The sequence below is a fragment of the Procambarus clarkii genome, chromosome 36 (genome assembly GCF_040958095.1).
Source record: "Procambarus clarkii isolate CNS0578487 chromosome 36, FALCON_Pclarkii_2.0, whole genome shotgun sequence".
NCBI classification, from domain to species: domain Eukaryota; kingdom Metazoa; phylum Arthropoda; class Malacostraca; order Decapoda; family Cambaridae; genus Procambarus; species Procambarus clarkii.
In genome coordinates, this window is record NC_091185.1 from 4,278,572 (window position 1) to 4,296,232 (window position 17,661).

The window sequence follows — 17,661 nt, forward strand, 5'->3', positions numbered from 1 at the left end:
TAAAGTATTTTAGTTCCAAGTTGACTCTGTTATCTGTTGGCTGAGGGGAAACATGTTACAGAATCTATGTAATTCTCTGACCTGTAATTGATGCGTTTCAGGTTGATTTCCTGTAATAATGTTATTGTTTGACATTATCTTAAACCGAGAAGTCTGAAGTCTCCAAGGAAGGTAATATCCGGTACTGGGTTTAATTGATTATTTTTACAATTCTTTTTTTTGTTCATTTGTTCTGTGTGTTCATCAATCGAGATAACATAAGTTTTATTAGAACGATAACGAGGTTCATGTTCTGTCCTTTTGTTCCAAGTATTTCTACGTCCTCGTATATAGAGCTTGAGAGCTCTATACATACAAGTTCCTTTTTAATAAACATACATACTCTTCTATGTGATCTATTTACTCTATAACATCTATATAAATTATATTCTTTTATCCGGATATCATTGACCATATACATATCAGTGAATGCTCCATATATCGAATTCGAGGGTATTAGATCACATTGAAAGATATATGGAAGATAATGTATCAATTCCTTACGAAGATTGCTCAATCAATCCCAAGAAATTTGTCTGGTACAACGACACAGCTTGAAAGCCGTGGCCCCAGCAGCTGCAACTCAACCTTGCAAGCTTAAACAGCTAAACACAAATAGAGGGACACAGTTGCTGTGTATATATGTATATATGTATATATGTATACTAGCCTCGAGCCTCAGGACTCTAGAGAATTAGTTGAGCTGGCAGCATGTGTTAGGTTTGGGAGTCTGGATAGCTAATGTATTCCCTGCTTAAGGTGATGTTATCTCGATAATGTGTGCACCTGTGCTCAGTAACTGTGCACAGTGCTTGTACCTGTGTGTTGCTCAGTTACGGTGCTCAGTGCTTGTAGCTGTGTGTTGCACAGTAACTGTGCTCAGTGCTTGTAGCTGTGTGTTGCTCAGTTACGGTGCTCAGTGCTTGTAGCTGTGTGTTGCACAGTAACTGTGCTCAGTGCTTGTAGCTGTGTGTTGCACAGTAACTGTGCTCAGTGCTTGTAGCTGTATGTTGCACAGTAACTGTGCTCAGTGCTTGTACCTGTGTGTTACACAGTAACGGTGCACAGTGCTTGTACCTGTGTGTTACACAGTAACTGTGCTCAGTGCTTGTACCTGTGTGTTGCACAATAACGGTGCACAGTGCTTGTACCTGTCTGTTGCACAGTAACGGTGCACAGTGCTTGTAGCTGTGCTCAGTGCTTGTACCTGTGTGTTGCAGAAGAAGAGAAAAGGTGGAAGAGAGAAAAGGTGGATGAGAAAGAGAGAAAGAGAGGGAGAGAGGGAGTCACGAAAGGACAGGAGAAAGCAGGAGAGGAAATACCGGAATAGAGAGATGGAAAAGAGCGAGGATAAGATAGATAGAAAAAGGTACTATAAGGAAAAGAGGGGGTCAAGAAGGGTAGAAAGGGAGGGAGATCAGAAGAAAGAATAGGAAGAATTGATAAGCAGAGGAAGGGAGAGAGAGAATTATCAGGGAGAAAGCACCAAGCCATTAAAACTATATAGCACTAGGAAAAGGAATCAGGATAAGGATTTGGGATGGGACGGAGGGAGGAGGGGATGGAATGGTGCCCAATCCCTTGGACAGTCGGGGATCGAACGCCGACCTGCAGGAGGTGAGATTGATCTGCAGGATGGGAGAGTTACTAACAGGAGATGAGTAAGATGAACCACAGCCTCCTGATCATGAGCATCATCGCAGCCTCACTTCATCTCCTCTAGCTGGGATATTATTAGCATCATAATTCATTTTTCATTTCCACAGCTAATCAGGAGGTTTATGAAGGGAATAAGACTAACTGATAACCAGTTTACCGGGATAATAATGGGATTATTGTTGATCCAGAAGCTGCACTTTATGTTATCGTGTGTGTGTGTGTGTGTGTGTGTGTGTGTGTGTGTGTGTGTGTGTGTGTGTGTGTGTGTGTGTGTGTGTGTGTGTGTGTGTGTGTGTGTGTGTGTGTGTGTGTGTGTGTGTGTGTGTGTGTGTATGTGTGTGTGTGTGTGTGTGTGTGTGTATGTGTGTGTGTGTGTGTGTGTGTGTGTGTGTGTGTGTATGTGTGTGTGTGTGTGTGTGTGTGTGTGTGTGTTTGTGTGTGTGTGTGTGTATGTGTGTGTGTGTGTGTGTGTGTGTGTGTGTGTGTGTGTGTGTGTGTGTGTGTGTGTGTGTGTGTGTGTGTGTGTGTGTGTGTGTGTGTATTCACCTAGCTGTGTTTGCGGGGGTTGAGCTTTGCTCTTTCGGCCAATATCTCAACTGTCAATCAACTGTTTACTAACTACTTTTTTTTCCCACACCACACACACACACCCCCCAGGAAGCAGCCCGTGTCAGCTGACTAACTCCCAGGGACCTATTTACTGCTAGGTAACAGGGGCATTCAGGGTGAAAGAAACTTTGCCCATTTGTTTCTGCTTCGTGTGGGAATCGAACCCGCGCCACAGAATTACGAGTCCTGCGCGCTCTCCACCAGGCTATCAGGCCCCTGTGTGTGTGTGTGTGTGTGTTTCTTAATATATTACTAGAACACCCAGGAGTACCTAGGAACCGTTTGGGCTCATTTTCCCCCAGCCGGATCTTCAAATGTTCCTAGGAGGAACAACAGTGCCTAGGACCATCTGGGCTCATCCCACCAGCCGGCTCCGGCTACGCTGTCAAAAATCTCTGTTACAAAGAAGTGAAAAATCTGGGCCCTGAACTTTGGTAACAATTTTCCTGGAGGCAATATAAACTTGGCCGCGAGAGATAATTCCTTTATGAAGCCTTTGCAAAGTCTGTTGCAGAACTTTTAAACTTCTAATTGTCGCCTTTAATAGAGACAATTGATGTCTTGAGGTTGGGACAGTCAGGCTGGGGTGTGTTCACCTAGTTGTGCTTGCGGGGGTTGAGCTTTGGCTCTTTGCTCCCGCCTCTCAACCGTTAATCAATTGGTGTACAGATTCCTGAGCCTATTGGGCTCTATCATATCTACATTTGAAAGTGTGTGTGTGTGTACTCACCTATATGTACTCACCTATATGTGCTTGCAGGATCGAGCATTGACTCTTGGATCCCGCCTTTCTAGCTATCGGTTGTTTACAGCAATGACGCCTGTCCCATTTCCCTATCATACCTAGTTTTAAAAGTATGAATAGTATTTGCTTCCACAACCTTTTCCCCAAGTGCATTCCATTTTTCTACTACTCTCACGGGAGTAGAGTAGTAGACACACACACACACACACTCTGTGTGTGTGTGTGTGTGTGTGTGTGTGTGTGTGTGTGTGTGTGTGTGTGTGTGTGTGTGTGTGTGTGTGTGTGTGTGTGTGTGTGCAGCTATTTGCATCTGTAGGATCGAATCCATTGACTCTCAACCTACTTTTGAAATCCTGAATGGAATCCGCTTTTGCAATCTGATAATTTGTGAGCATCTCATCTGTTTCTTATGACATATATATTAACTATATTAACACAAAATACATCACGAAACAATGAACATAACCAGAATAAGTATATATACACGAAAGACCTGGGTAAATACTGGTTTTGGAAAAGATGAAGTAGGGGATCGAATACCTACCTATAACCCTGAGGTTGACCCTGACGTTCCTGGTGGGAGAGGACCTGAAGTCGACCCTGCAGCGGTACTCGTCCTGGTCTGAGTACGTCAGGGGTCGAAGGACGAGCCCTGGGGGTCGCGATGACAGGTCGAAGTAGCCCCTGGAGCCCAGGGCGCGTTGGTCTACCCAATGGGTTGCGTGACGCACTGGTCCGTTGCGGCCGTCGATGCTGCAGAAGATTGATTGATTGATAAAGATTAAGCCACCCAAAAGGTGGCACGGGCATGAATAGCCCGTAAGTGGTGGCCCTTTTGAACCATTTCCAGTATCAAGAGCTGATTCTGGAGATCTGTGGAGGTGCGACTGCACCCTGCGCGACGGGAGATGTCTCCCGTCGCTGCAGAAGGATAGGAAGGAGGAGGGGGAGAGAGATAGAGTCACGGTTATATAACTGTGTACTAACCCTTGCTTTACGGGCTCGCCATAGCCCGTGCTACATGGACACTTCGTGCTGAGTAGCTAAATCTGAAACAATACCAACCTTGCTTTAGCACAGCCCCGCTCCTGTGCCAGGTAAGTCCTCTACGGGCTCACCATAGCCCGTGCTACTTGCCCCGCTCCTGTGCCAGGTAAGTCCACTACGGGCTCACCATAGCCCGTGCTACTTGCCCCGCTCCTGTGCCAGGTAAGTCCTCTACGGGCTCACCATAGCCCGTGCTACTTGCCCCGCTCCTGTGCCAGGTAAGTCCTCTACGGGGCTCACTATAGCCCGTGCTACTTAGAACTGTTTGTTCTTAGTAGCTGAATCTTAAACAACAATAACAACCTTGCTTTAGGGGGCTATTCATGCCCGTGCCTCCTCTTGGGTGGCTTAATCTTTATCAATCAACCGTTGGTACAACCCCTGGTGGGTTGTACCAGCCTGTACAATATCCCTTGATATGTTATCATGTGTGATAACTACTTGATATCACAACCGTTGTTTTTATCACATTGTATAACATCGCTTGTTGCATTATCCTGTATAACAACCTTCGTTATATCACCCCTATATAACAACCTACATTATATCACCCCTATATAACAACCTCCATTATATTACCCTGAATACACATCCCTTGTTATATCGCCTTGTATAACCTTCCTTGTTATATTACCCAATATATATATATATATATATATATATTTATATATATATATATATATATATATATATATATATATATATACATATATATATATATATATATATATATATATATATATATATATATATATATATATATATATATATATATATATATTTAATTGCTCTGGCTTTGCGCTTTCTCCAGATAATCACCTTACATTATCTCGTCAATTCAACGTATCGTTAGCATATAACGTAGCGCCAGGAATGACGCATTTTTGACGTAAAGCCAAATAATAAAGTTTTAAGGAACGCTTAAATATGAACGAATATTAAGAGTTTACTGAACTGACAATTGGCTAATCTTTTAGTGACTAACTTAGACTATACGCAGAGCCTAACTTAGTATAGACTATAGTATACACTACCTATTGACTAAACAAGTATAGCTTAGTATAGACTAATTTGGACTATATGCAGCAAGCAAGTCACAATAACCTGGTTGAACATGTTACCCACAGGAACCAAATATATATATATACATATTGTCGATATTTCCGTCTGTCTCTGACTCTTTGTCTTTGATAGTAATATTATAAGAGAGATGATAGAAAGTACTTTCTCAAAAGTACAAGGGAAAAGTACAATGTCTCAGAAGTACAAGGGAAAAGTACAATGTCTCAAAAGTACAAGGGAAAAGTACAATGTCTCAGAAGTACAAGGGAAAAGTACAATGTCTCAAAAGTACAAGGGAAAAGTACAATGTCTCAAAAGTTTCTCAAAAAGTACACTGCTTCATGGCATCTTAAAGCATTTACATAACCTCTTGCGAAACCTCTTCATCTTTCCTTAAACATGGCTGCTTTGCTTACACTTATTAAATAGGTTGTGAACTCCGAGGTGCTTCGAGGTTATCTATAACAACAATAACCCTGGGTTGTGAGGTTGTGAAGTTCATAAGATGTTTAATATATGTCAACCAAGCAGCCATATTTAAGATGTACAGCTTTCGTAAATGGTTGGGAAAATACCTGATGCGAGCAGCTGTCTGTCATCCACTACACCACCACCACCAGCTGCCTGTCCTCCACTACACCACCACCACCAGCTGCCTGTCCTCCACTACACCACCAGCTGCCTGGCCTCCACTACACCACCACCACCAGCTGCCTGTCCTCCACTACACCACCACCACCAGCTGCCTGTCCTCCACTACACCACCACCACCAGCTGCCTGTCCTCCACTACACCACCAGCTGCCTGTCCTCCACTACACCACCACCACCAGCTGCCTGTCCTCCACTACACCACCACCACCAGCTGCCTGTCCTCCACTACACCACCACCACCAGCTGCCTGTCCTCCACTACACCACCACCACCAGCTGTCTGTCCTCCACTACACCACCACCACCAGCTGCCTGGCCTCCACTACACCACCACCACCAGCTGCCTGTCCTCCACTACACCACCTTCTACCCTCCAGCTGCTCAACTTCAGGATTTATTATGCACAAAAACTCTGTCAAACAAACAGCTGTGAAAGCACGTCTTCAAGTCCTAAAGTTATTGATGTTCCAGCAAACTTTTTAAGACGTCTTCAAGATTGTTTCTAAAAAGTTATATGTTCTGAAGGTGAAAAAAAACACCCGAGAATACATTTATTTGAATTTAGTTTCGAGTAAATCCTTTGGCTACGAATGTGGTGTTCGTGGGGATTTCTACACACGTACAAGAGGATTTTATTTAGTGTGGTGTACAGGTGTGTTCTGAAAGTTCATGTGCAGGGGAGGGGGGGGGGACTCCACACCTGTTTATAGGTCTATGTTAAATATATATGCTGATGGGCCTCTCAGATGTGCTTGGAAGTCGTTCGAAATGTGATTTTCACACGTATATAAATCCCACATGTGAGTGGGTTAATTCTCACCTGTGTAGAGGTATGGGGAGGAGAGATGCGTACCTGTGTAGAGTGGAGATACTCACCTGTGTAGAGGGGGGATACTCACCTGTATAGAGGGGGGGGGATACTCACCTTTGTGCAGGCTGGGACTCACCCATAGTTCGAATGGTTTTTATAACTCTTAAGGATTTACCTGGCTCTCACCTGTATATGGGGGTGCCTATGGAACCTCTGTAGAAGAGGACGAGGATGGTCTCGTCATTGGGGATGGGTGGAGTCACGTCACAAGGGAGGAGGACGTGGTCCTTCTCCAACGCCTCCACCTCCGTCAGTGGACCTGAGGAGGAGATCAATAGAATTTTATTGAAGGGTTTGGTGGATGTAAAATATATATATATATATATATATATATATATATATATATATATATATATATATATATATATATATATATATATATATATATATATATATAACTTGTTCGCATTTGTGTTCCTCACGTGTGCCCCAAAGAATGAGGTGATTTGGTAAAATGCTATGCCCAAGATTACTATCCGAGTGCCGGCGGTGGGTTGGTTCAAATAGCCTCGGCTATCACCTCATTATGTCCGGTCGTGATGGTCAAGTGGATTAAGGCGTCTTGTACATACCAGTTGCGTTGCTTCTGGGAGTATGGGTTCGAGTCACTTCTGGGGTGTGAGTTTTCAGTTGCATATTGTCCTGGGGACCATTTAGGCTTTTTCGCATATATATATATATATATATATATATATATATATATATATATATATATATATATATATATATATATATATATATATATATACTTGTTATTTGTGCCTGCAGGATCGAGTTGTTAGCTCTTGGACCCCGCCTTTCTAACCGTCGGTTGCCTGATTTAATGACTTCAATGATGTCATTGAAAGACATCTTAGAATCTTGAAAGACGTAAATCAATGATTTTCAAGATAGTGAAATGTGACTCCTACACGTATATATATATATATATATATATATATATATATATATATATATATATATATATATATATAGGTTGTAGGCTGAGGCACGGTGTCCACCATCTGATAGGCTTTACTCTACACAAGCATCGCCAGCGCTCGGCTGACAAGTTCAACTGAGGATAAAAGGTCCTTGATTAATTCTGACGCGAGTTCGATCATCAAAAGAACTTTCAAAGCTTCAAGGGGAAACGAAACTTGCGTATTTTAGTATGGAAATAGTTATATATTCCTCCCCAGCGAGCATCCATATCCGGGAGTGTGTAGAGAGAGAGAGAGAGAGAGAGAGAGAGAGAGAGAGAGAGAGAGAGAGAGAGAGAGAGAGAGAGAGAGAGAGAGAGAGAGAGAGAGAGAGAGAGAGAGAGAATCTTCACTACTCTTGTCTATCATCCCAAATTTCAAAGGTTAAGAAGGCTTCATGGTCCCTGGGGGTCCCTACAAGATTCTGAATTTCCTGTGGGAGCTCTCAATATATATATATATATATATATATATATATATATATATATATATATATATATATATATATATATATATATTTATATATATATATATATATATATATATATATATATATATATATATATATATATATATATATATATATATATATTAAGAAGGACAATCAAGTTACCAAAATCCATAGTAAAGAAACTCTAGTAATTAATGAAAGGTATATTTTTTACAACGGTACGTTCCGCTCTGGAACATCTTCAGATGAGGAATAAATATACGAAGTTGCAAAATTTATCTTCAATACACATATGAAGGAGGTGAAATTGTGTTGGGGTGAGGTGAAGTAATCACTCATAGGTGAAATAATGGGGATGGAAGACAATCAAATAATGGGTAAGGCTGTAGCGAGGGGTGGGAAGGGATGGAGGCATTCGGTAGAGATGTCGTTATCCGATGCTGTGTGGTGAGGTCTGGGTCTGAGTGTAGGCAAGGTGGTGTATGGTGAGGTCTGGGTCTGAGCGTAGGCAAGGTGGTGTGTGGTGAGGTCTGGGTCTGAGTGTAGGCAAGGTGCTGTGTGGTGAGGTCTGGGTCTGAGCATAGGCAAGGTGGTGTATGGTGAGGTCTGGGTCTGAGCGTAGGCAAGGTGGTGTATGGTGAGGTCTGGGTCTGAGTGTAGGCAAGGTGGTGTATGGTGAGGTCTGGGTCTGAGTGTAGGCAAGGTGGTGTATGGTGAGGTCTGGGTCTGAGTGTAGGCAAGGTGGTGTATGGTGAGGTCTGGGTCTGAGCGTAGGCAAGGTGGTGTATGGTGAGGTCTGGGTCTGAGCGTAGGCAAGGTGGTGTATGGTGAGGTCTGGGTCTGAGCGCAGGCAAGGTGATGTATGGTGAGGTCTGGGTCTGAGCGTAGGCAAGGTGGTGTATGGTGAGGTCTGGGTCTGAGCGTAGGCAAGGTGGTGTATGGTGAGGTCTGGGTCTGAGTGTAGGCAAGGTGGTGTATGGAGAGGTCTGGGTCTGAGTGTAGGCAAGGTGCTGTATGGTGAGGTCTGGGTCTGAGCGTAGGCAAGGTGGTGTATGGTGAGGTCTGGGTCTGAGTGTAGGCAAGGTGGTGTATGGTGAGGTCTGGGTCTGAGTGTAGGCAAGGTGGTGTATGGTGAGGTCTGGGTCTGAGTGTAGGCAAGGTGGTGTATGGTGAGGTCTGGGTCTGACCGTAGGCAAGGTGGTGTATGGTGAGGTCTGGGTCTGAGCGTAGGCAAAGGTGGTGTATGGTGAGGTCTGGGTCTGAGCATAGGCAAGGTGCTGTGTAATTATCAATTGGAGCTGTGACGAGGATTCGAACCTGCAACATGGGTTTAAGGATTACCTATATCGTTGGTTCAAATCCCTCATCCCCTCCCCCCCCCCCCCTGGAGCCCCTCATCCCCCTGAATAGCCGCAATTGATCATCTCACGCAGTTAACTACTTAGTCATACTCAGTACCGCATATCTAATTGATTGATGAAGATTAAGCCACCCAAGAGGGGGGAGCACGGGCATGAATAACCCGTATTAATTCCGCGTATCAGACCACCAAATGTAAGCTATGAGATATGTTCAAAGTTACGCTGTGAACATGTTCAATGTGTGAACAGCAGTCTATCATACTCTGCTGCAGGGGGGGGGGTTGCCAACGCCACAAATATTGCACAGAGTTTAAATTACAAATTTGTGAGCAAAAGTTATGCGAGTTTTTTCACGCCCAACAAAAATGATGAAGACCTTCTGTTATATAACATTTGCCGAAAAATTATGCTAGTTTACATTTTTGCTTTAAAAAATTATCTTCATTATCGTAGGGTTCAGGTAGATATTTATTTACACACACACACACGCACACACACACACACACACAGTATACACACACACACACACACACACACACACACACACACACACAGTATAAATGTATGATACATAATATATAAATGTATATATATATATATATATATATATATATATATATATATATATATATATATATATATATATATATGAACTTAAACCTGACGTCTACATTAGCTTCTTTGATGACATATTCTTGCAGAGTCCTGACACTCATTACTTGCGACAGTTTAAGAAAGCAGTGCAGCGTAGTTCATTTTTAGTTTCACTAACACCATAGACAGTGAACTTACCGTCATCTGACAGTGAAGATAAGCTGCTTATCTTACTCATAACAATCTCAAAATGAAATATGGTGTCCACTAACTCATCCGTCTATACTGACGGTGTTTGGTAAGTACCATGTCAAGGCTAACTCACAATACCAGTGATAGTGATTGTTTTTCGTGATCACCATCTCATACGTAACTCATACTCACAATTCACGCATATTCAATATGTTTTTTTTCCACACTGGAGTATGATATCAGACAAGGGAGTTGCGATTGAATGTGTTTTGCATGCTATCCGACCTTTCTCCACTACCTCTACCCTGTTATCTTCTGTTATCACGTTCCTCATAAACATAACAACTCATAAACTGGCTGGTAATGCTGGAATATGACATTTGCCTCTATATTCAGCTTTTTGGGGTATGTCATTTAACATATTTCTTCATTTTTGCTGAGCATATCTTTATCTGAGCATATCTTTATAGTTCAATTTACTCACACACTAAATCTTGATCTACATAAACTTTTACGATTACCACCGTCACTGCGGGTCACTGAGGTCATGTAAGGTCACTGAGGTCACGGGAACGATTTGGCCATCCAAAGACCTCGGTAATTGCCTCTGCTGTGTGTGGTTAGTTGCAATTTCTAACGAATTGTTCCGTTGTTTATTCAGTGATGTCAGCTAATGTAGGCACATCTTTTTCCGATAGTAGAGTGACGATACTGTTGTTGCTGGCAGCGTGTGGCCATTGGTTAAGTGATGTCAACATGTTTTCTGGGACAGTAAGCCTGTATATATATATACGTTAGATTTCTATAGAAGTCTCTCCATTATCGAAATTTTCACCCTCGCAAGGCCGGCCTTAGGAAATGCTAAGACAGAACTGGAGTTCCTTAAAATGTCGCACCATCTCAATTCAATTAATTAATAACTTTAAAGAATTTAAAGATTCTTTAAAGAATCATTAAGGTTACTGTGGAATTATAGGAACTAAAATGCAATTCTTTATAGTCCACTTGCTATCCAACAAGGAAACGTGCCCGGGAATCGAGCTCGGAATTCCCGATTGCAGGTCGAGAGCTGCCCCACAGGCCAGGCTGCTGGATGGGAAGGGAATTGTCGGGAAAGCGCCAAGCCATGACGATTATATAGCACTGGGAAGGGATCAGGATAAGGATTTGGGATGGGACGGGGGGGAAAGGAATGGTGTCGAACCACTTGGACGGTCGGGGATTGAACGCCGACCTGCATGAAGCGAGACCGTCGCTCTACCGTCCAGCCCAAGTGGTTGGACCAGGCTGCAGGAGAAGAAAACTCTCGAAATCGTCAACAGGTAAAGAACAGGTATTAAAATGTACCTAAATACTTTATTTAGTTCAGATATTAGCCCGTAGGCTAATTAGTAAAGTAGTAGTGGACTTAATTGCCCTAGAGAGAGTCCGGAAGGCTACCTGCCATCCACTGGCTATGGCCAAGATTTATCAAGTAAATTAGCATTCTTTCACGAAACCTCTACATCTTTCCTCAATCATGACGGCTTAGTTGGCATTCTGTAAATCGTTTACGAGCTCTGAAGCAATACGAGGTTGTCTATAGCTGTTGTAAACCGTTGGTTTACAAAGTTTCCCAGCTCGTAAACTGTTTAATACAGTCTAAACGGCCATGATGATTGTCTTTTTCGTTATCAGATAACTGATTAAGTTTTTATGTGAATATTCTATCGTTTCACTTAACTGTTAAGTGTTTTGTGTGCATAATTCTGAGGGAAATTAATAACTTCTAAATTCTAACTCCAAGTTAACGGGTTAGAGTTAAACTTCTATTTCAAAGCTTTTTTTGAACCCTGAGAATGTCCAGCGATACTTTTTGGTACAAAGTGGACCCCAAACTGTTTAAGGGGCAACTTTATTGTTACAAAGTGGACCCCAAACTATTTAAGGGGGCAACTTTATTGATACAAAGTGGACCCCAAACTGTTTAAGGGGGCAACTTTATTGATACAAAGTGGACCCCAAACTGTTTATGTGGCAACTTTATTGTTACAAAGTGGACATTAAACTATCTAAGGGGTAAGTTTACTGTTACAAAGTGGACCCTAAACGATCTAGGTCCTAGACAGTTTTGAAGAACACGATCTAGGTCCTAGACAGTTCAGAAGTTACAAACAGTTACAAGAACAGAACAGTTTGATGTCATAAAGTCCTTGGTGTTCATAAACTAAAGCTGACATACGCTTGTTTAATAAATCACATGTTCACACAATTCTTCACACATAACAATATGAACAGAATTATGTTCCTATGTATGAATGTAATGAGTGTATATATATATCCAAGCATTTATGTATGATGGATGCCCACTACTATGTATCGCGACATACAATAGTTGTTTTATATTGTATATGATATAAAATATGGGGCTTTGGGCCCCCCATAGCTTTTTCATGGTCCTTGTGAGTCATTATTGTGATGAATCACTTTAACAAGATCAATAATGCGAGAGACTTAACAATCAACGATTGTAGTGCTTGTTTGTTGCGTGAGGTGCCTGCACGAGTGCCTATTGGTCCATACGAGGCAGCTCCTATTGGTTTATACGAGGCAGCTCCTATTGGTCCATACGAGGCAGCTCCTATTGGTTTATACGAGGCAGCTCCTATTGGTCTATACAAGGCAGCTCCTATTGGTCCATACGAGGCAGCTCCTATTGGTCCATACGAGGCAGCTCCTATTGGTCCATACGAGGCAGCTCCTATTGGTCCATACGAGGCAGCTCCTATTGGTCCATACGAGGCAGCTCCTATTGGTCCATACGAGGCAGCTCCTATTGGCCCATACGAGGCAGCTCCTATTGGTCCATACGAGGCAGCTCCTATTGGTCCATACGAGGCAGCTCCTATTGGCCCATACGAGGCAGCTCCTATTGGTCCATACGAGGCAGCTCCTATTGGTCCATACGAGGCAGCTCCTATTGGTCCATACGAGGCAGCTCCTATTGGTCCATACGAGGCAGCTCCTATTGGTCCATACGAGGCAGCTCCTATTGGTCCATACGAGGCAGCTCCTATTGGTCCATACGAGGCAGCTCCTATTGGCCCATACGAGGCAGCTCCTATTGGTCCATACGAGGCAGCTCCTATTGGTCCATACGAGGCAGCTCCTATTGGTCCATACGAGGCAGCTCCTATTGGTCCATACGAGGCAGCTCCTATTGGGATATACGAGGCAGCTCCTATTGGTCCATACGAGGCAGCTCCTATTGGTCTATACGAGGCAGCTCCTATTAGAACATAAGAACATAAGAACAAAGGTAACTGCAGAAGGCCTATTGGCCCATACGAGGCAGCTCCTATTCTATAACCACCCAATCCCACTCATATACTTGTCCAACCCGTGCTTGAAACAATCGAGGGACCCCACCTCCACAATGTTACGCGGCAATTGGTTCCACAAATCAACAACCCTGTTACTGAACCAGTATTTACCCAAGTCTTTCCTAAATCTAAACTTATCCAATTTATATCCATTGTTTCGTGTTCTGTCCTGTGTTGATACTTTTAATACCCTATTAATATCCCCCCGGTTATGTCCATTCATCCACTTGTAAACCTCTATCATGTCACCCCTAACTCTTCGCCTTTCCAGGGAATGCAACTTAAGCTTTGTTAATCTTTCTTCATATGAAAGATTTCTAATTTGGGGAATTAACTTAGTCATCCTACGCTGGACACGTTCAAGTGAATTTATATCCATTCTATAATATGGCGACCAAAACTGAACTGCATAATCTAAATGGGGCCTAACTAGAGCAAGATATAGCTTGAGAACCACACCAGGTGTCTTGTTACTAACGCTGCGATTAATAAATCCAAGTGTCCGATTTGCCTTATTACGAACATTTATGCATTGATCCTTTTGTTTTAAATTCTTACTAATCATAACTCCCAGATCCCTTTCGCAATCCGACTTCGCAATCACAACACCATCTAGCTCGTATCTTGTAACTCTATCATCATTACCTAACCTCAGAACTTTACATTTATCAGCATTAAACTGCATCTGCCAATCCTTTGACCATTTCAAAACCCTATCTAGATCAACTTGAAGTGATAGTGAGTCCTCCTCCGAATTAATTTCCCTACCGATTTTCGTATCATCGGCAAATTTGCAAATGTTGCTACTCAAACCTGAATCTAAATCATTTATATATATTATAAACAACAGAGGTCCCAGGACAGAGCCTTGAGGCACTCCACTTACAACATTTTCCCACTCTGACTTGATTCCATTTATACTAACTCTCTGTTTCCTTTGGTATAGCCATGCCCTAATCCAGCTTAATATAGCACCCCCAATACCATGAGACTCTATTTTTTTAATCAGTCTTTCATGTGGCACTGTATCAAAAGCTTTGCTAAAGTCAAGGTATACAACATCGCAATCCTTACCACTATCAACTGCCTCAACAATGCTAGAATAAAAAGATAACAAATTTGTTAAACATGAACGGCCATTTATAAAACCATGTTGCGACTCAATTATTAATTTATGTTTTTCAAGATGAAGACGAATTTTATTTGCTATTATAGATTCGAGTAACTTACCCACAATAGACGTTAGGCTAATTGGTCGATAGTTAGACGCAAGTGATCTATCTCCTTTCTTAAAAACTGGTATCACATTAGCAACTTTCCAAAACTCTGGCACTCTGCCTGACTCTATTGATTTATTAAATATGGTTGACAGTGGGTCACAAAGCTCCTCTTTGCATTCTTTAAGCACCCTAGCAAACACTTCATCCGGCCCTGGGGATTTGTTTGGTTTGAGTTTTACTATTTGTTTAAGAACATCCTCCCTGGTAACTGCTAAACTCGTCAACCTGTCCTCGTCCCCACCCACATAGACTTGTTCGGCTGAAGGCATATTGTTAAGTTCCTCTTTAGTAAATACAGATACAAAATATTTATTAAAAATACTACTCATCTCTTCATCACTATCTGTTATTTGACCTGTCTCAGTTTTTAATGGACCTATCCTTTCCCTAGTCTTAGTACGATATAACTGAAAAAAACCCTTTAGGATTTGTCTTTGCTTGCCCTGCTATGCGAACTTCATAGTTTCTTTTTGCTTTCCTTATCTCTTTTTTAACATTTCTAACCAGTTGTACGAATTCCTGTTCTAAAGTGACCTCCCCATTTTTAATCCTTTTGTACCAAGCTCTCTTTTTACCTATAAGGTTCTTCAAATTCTTTGTTATCCACTTTGGGTCATTAGTATACGATCTATTCAATTTGTATGGTATACTACGTTCCTGTGCTTTGTTTAGAATATTCTTAAATAAGTTATATATTGAATCCACATCGAAATCCCCATTTAAGTCACCTATCGCTGGGTTCATGTCTCGCTCCAAGACCGGCCCACACCCCATACCCAAGCCTTTCCAATCAATTTGACCCATACCCTATTGACCCATTCCAATCAATTTGACCCTATTGGTCCATACGAGGCAGCTCCTATTGGTCCATACGAGGCAGCTCCTATTGGTCTATACGAGGCAGCTCCTATTGGTCTATACGAGGCAGTGCCTATTGGTCCATACGAGGCAGCTCCTATTGGTCTATACGAGGCAGCTCCTATTGGTCCATACGAGGCAGCTCCTATTGGTCCATACGAGGCAGCTCCTATTGGTTCATACGAGGCAGCTTTTATTGGTCCATACGAGGCAGCTTTTATTGGTCCATAAGAGGCAGCTTCAATTGGGCCATACGAGGCAGCTCCTATTGGTCCATACGAGGCAGCTCCTATTGGTCTATACGAGGCAGCTCCTATTGGTCCATACGAGGCAGCTCCTATTGGTCCATTCTAACCAGCTCCTATTTATATCCACCCAAACTTATTCATACACATGTCTAACCTTAGCATTCGACGATCTAAGTTTCCTAATAAGATTCTCGCTTCTTAAACACCAAACTTAAAAAAGAAACTTTAGAAACATTTTCAATCTCCCAAAATAAAAATAATGCTTTGCGTCCATGAGTCAGACACTTAACTTTGCCTCGAAAATAATAATACCTTGTTTGACGCACTGGTAATTGATTGTGCGTCGTTTAAAGTTAATTGCAAATGACTTCTGAATTAATCAAAGCGGGTCATTAGAGGCACTCCGTAGGCTTCTCGTTTCCTCTAGAGATTGCATTAACTAATTCACTTGAAACATTGATCAAAACTGCAATTTGCTCAGTTATCCAATTACGTTAATTGACCACAATAATTGCTCAACAATTTATGTTGTTATTCAAGAGTCGATTGATATTTTATTTACAACTTTTGATAAAAGGTATATTTTTAATTGACAGGTGAGATATTTATTGTGAAAATATTTTTTTTTACTTGTCCCTTGTCAACACTCAGCTACACCTGACAACACCCAATTACACATAGCAACACCCAATTACACATAGCAACACCCAATTACACATAGCAACACCCAATTACACATAGCAACACCCAATTACACATAGCAACACCCAATTACACATAGCAACACCCAATTACACATAGCAACACCCAATTACATGGATTGGATATTACTCAATGGATAAAAATAACTCATTTAGGCTTTTCAACCTCATTATCAATGTATTAATAACAAAACCTTCTTGAATAAGACTCAGTGAGTAAAACTTAGTGAGTTCCCTTCACTCATGTTTCTCCCACACGTGAGTCTAAGATGAATTCAAGACGTCGGTTACCTGCATTTAAGAAGCAACCTTCCGAAGGTTAATTTAGTAAATGTGTATTAATTTGTATATATGTATTTCCAGGTTAATAACGTGAGCAACAGTCACTGAGAGAAAACTGTATGATTGACTGCCTCTGTCATGTGTTGTCATGGCGCCCTTGTCATGTCATGGGCCCCTTGTCATGTCATGGGCCCCTTGTCATGTCATGGGCCCTCTTGTCATGTCATGGGCCCCTTGTCATGTCATGGGCCCCTTGTCATGTCATGGGCCTCTTGTCATGTCATGGGCCTCTTGTCATGTCATGGGCCCCTTGTCATGTCATGGGCCCCTTGTCATGTCATGGGCCTCTTGTCATGTCATGGGCCTTTTGTCATGTCATGGGCCTCTTGTCATGTCATGGGCCCCTTGTCATGTCATGGGCCCCTTGTCATGTCATGGGCCTCTTGTCATGTCATGGGCCTTTTGTCATGTCATGGGCCCCTTGTCATGTCATGGGCCCCTTGTCATGTCATGGCCCCTTGTCATGTCATGGGCCCCTTGTCATGTCATGGGCCCCTTGTCATGTCATAGGCCCCCTTGTCATGTCATAGGCCCCTTGTCATGTCATGGGCCCCCCCTTGTCATGTCAAGTGCCCCTTGTCACGTCGTCCTGGGCCCTTAACAAGTCATTACATAGTGAGAGGAAG

At 42.3% G+C, this 17,661-nt stretch overlaps 1 protein-coding gene across 1 annotated transcript in view; it reads right to left on the minus strand.

The window, feature by feature from the left end:
• Positions 1-3,450: 3,450 nt before the first annotated feature.
• LOC123748296 (uncharacterized) overlaps positions 3,451-17,661 on the minus strand; it is a 44,274-nt gene continuing 30,063 nt past the window's right edge. The window contains exons 2-3 of the mRNA XM_069336490.1: positions 6,811-6,943; positions 3,451-3,805 (exon numbers count right to left, since the gene is read on the minus strand). Coding sequence (XP_069192591.1) covers positions 3,478-3,805; positions 6,811-6,943 — 461 coding nt within the window. The 3' untranslated portion in view covers positions 3,451-3,477. The remainder of the gene's footprint in view (positions 3,806-6,810; positions 6,944-17,661) is intronic.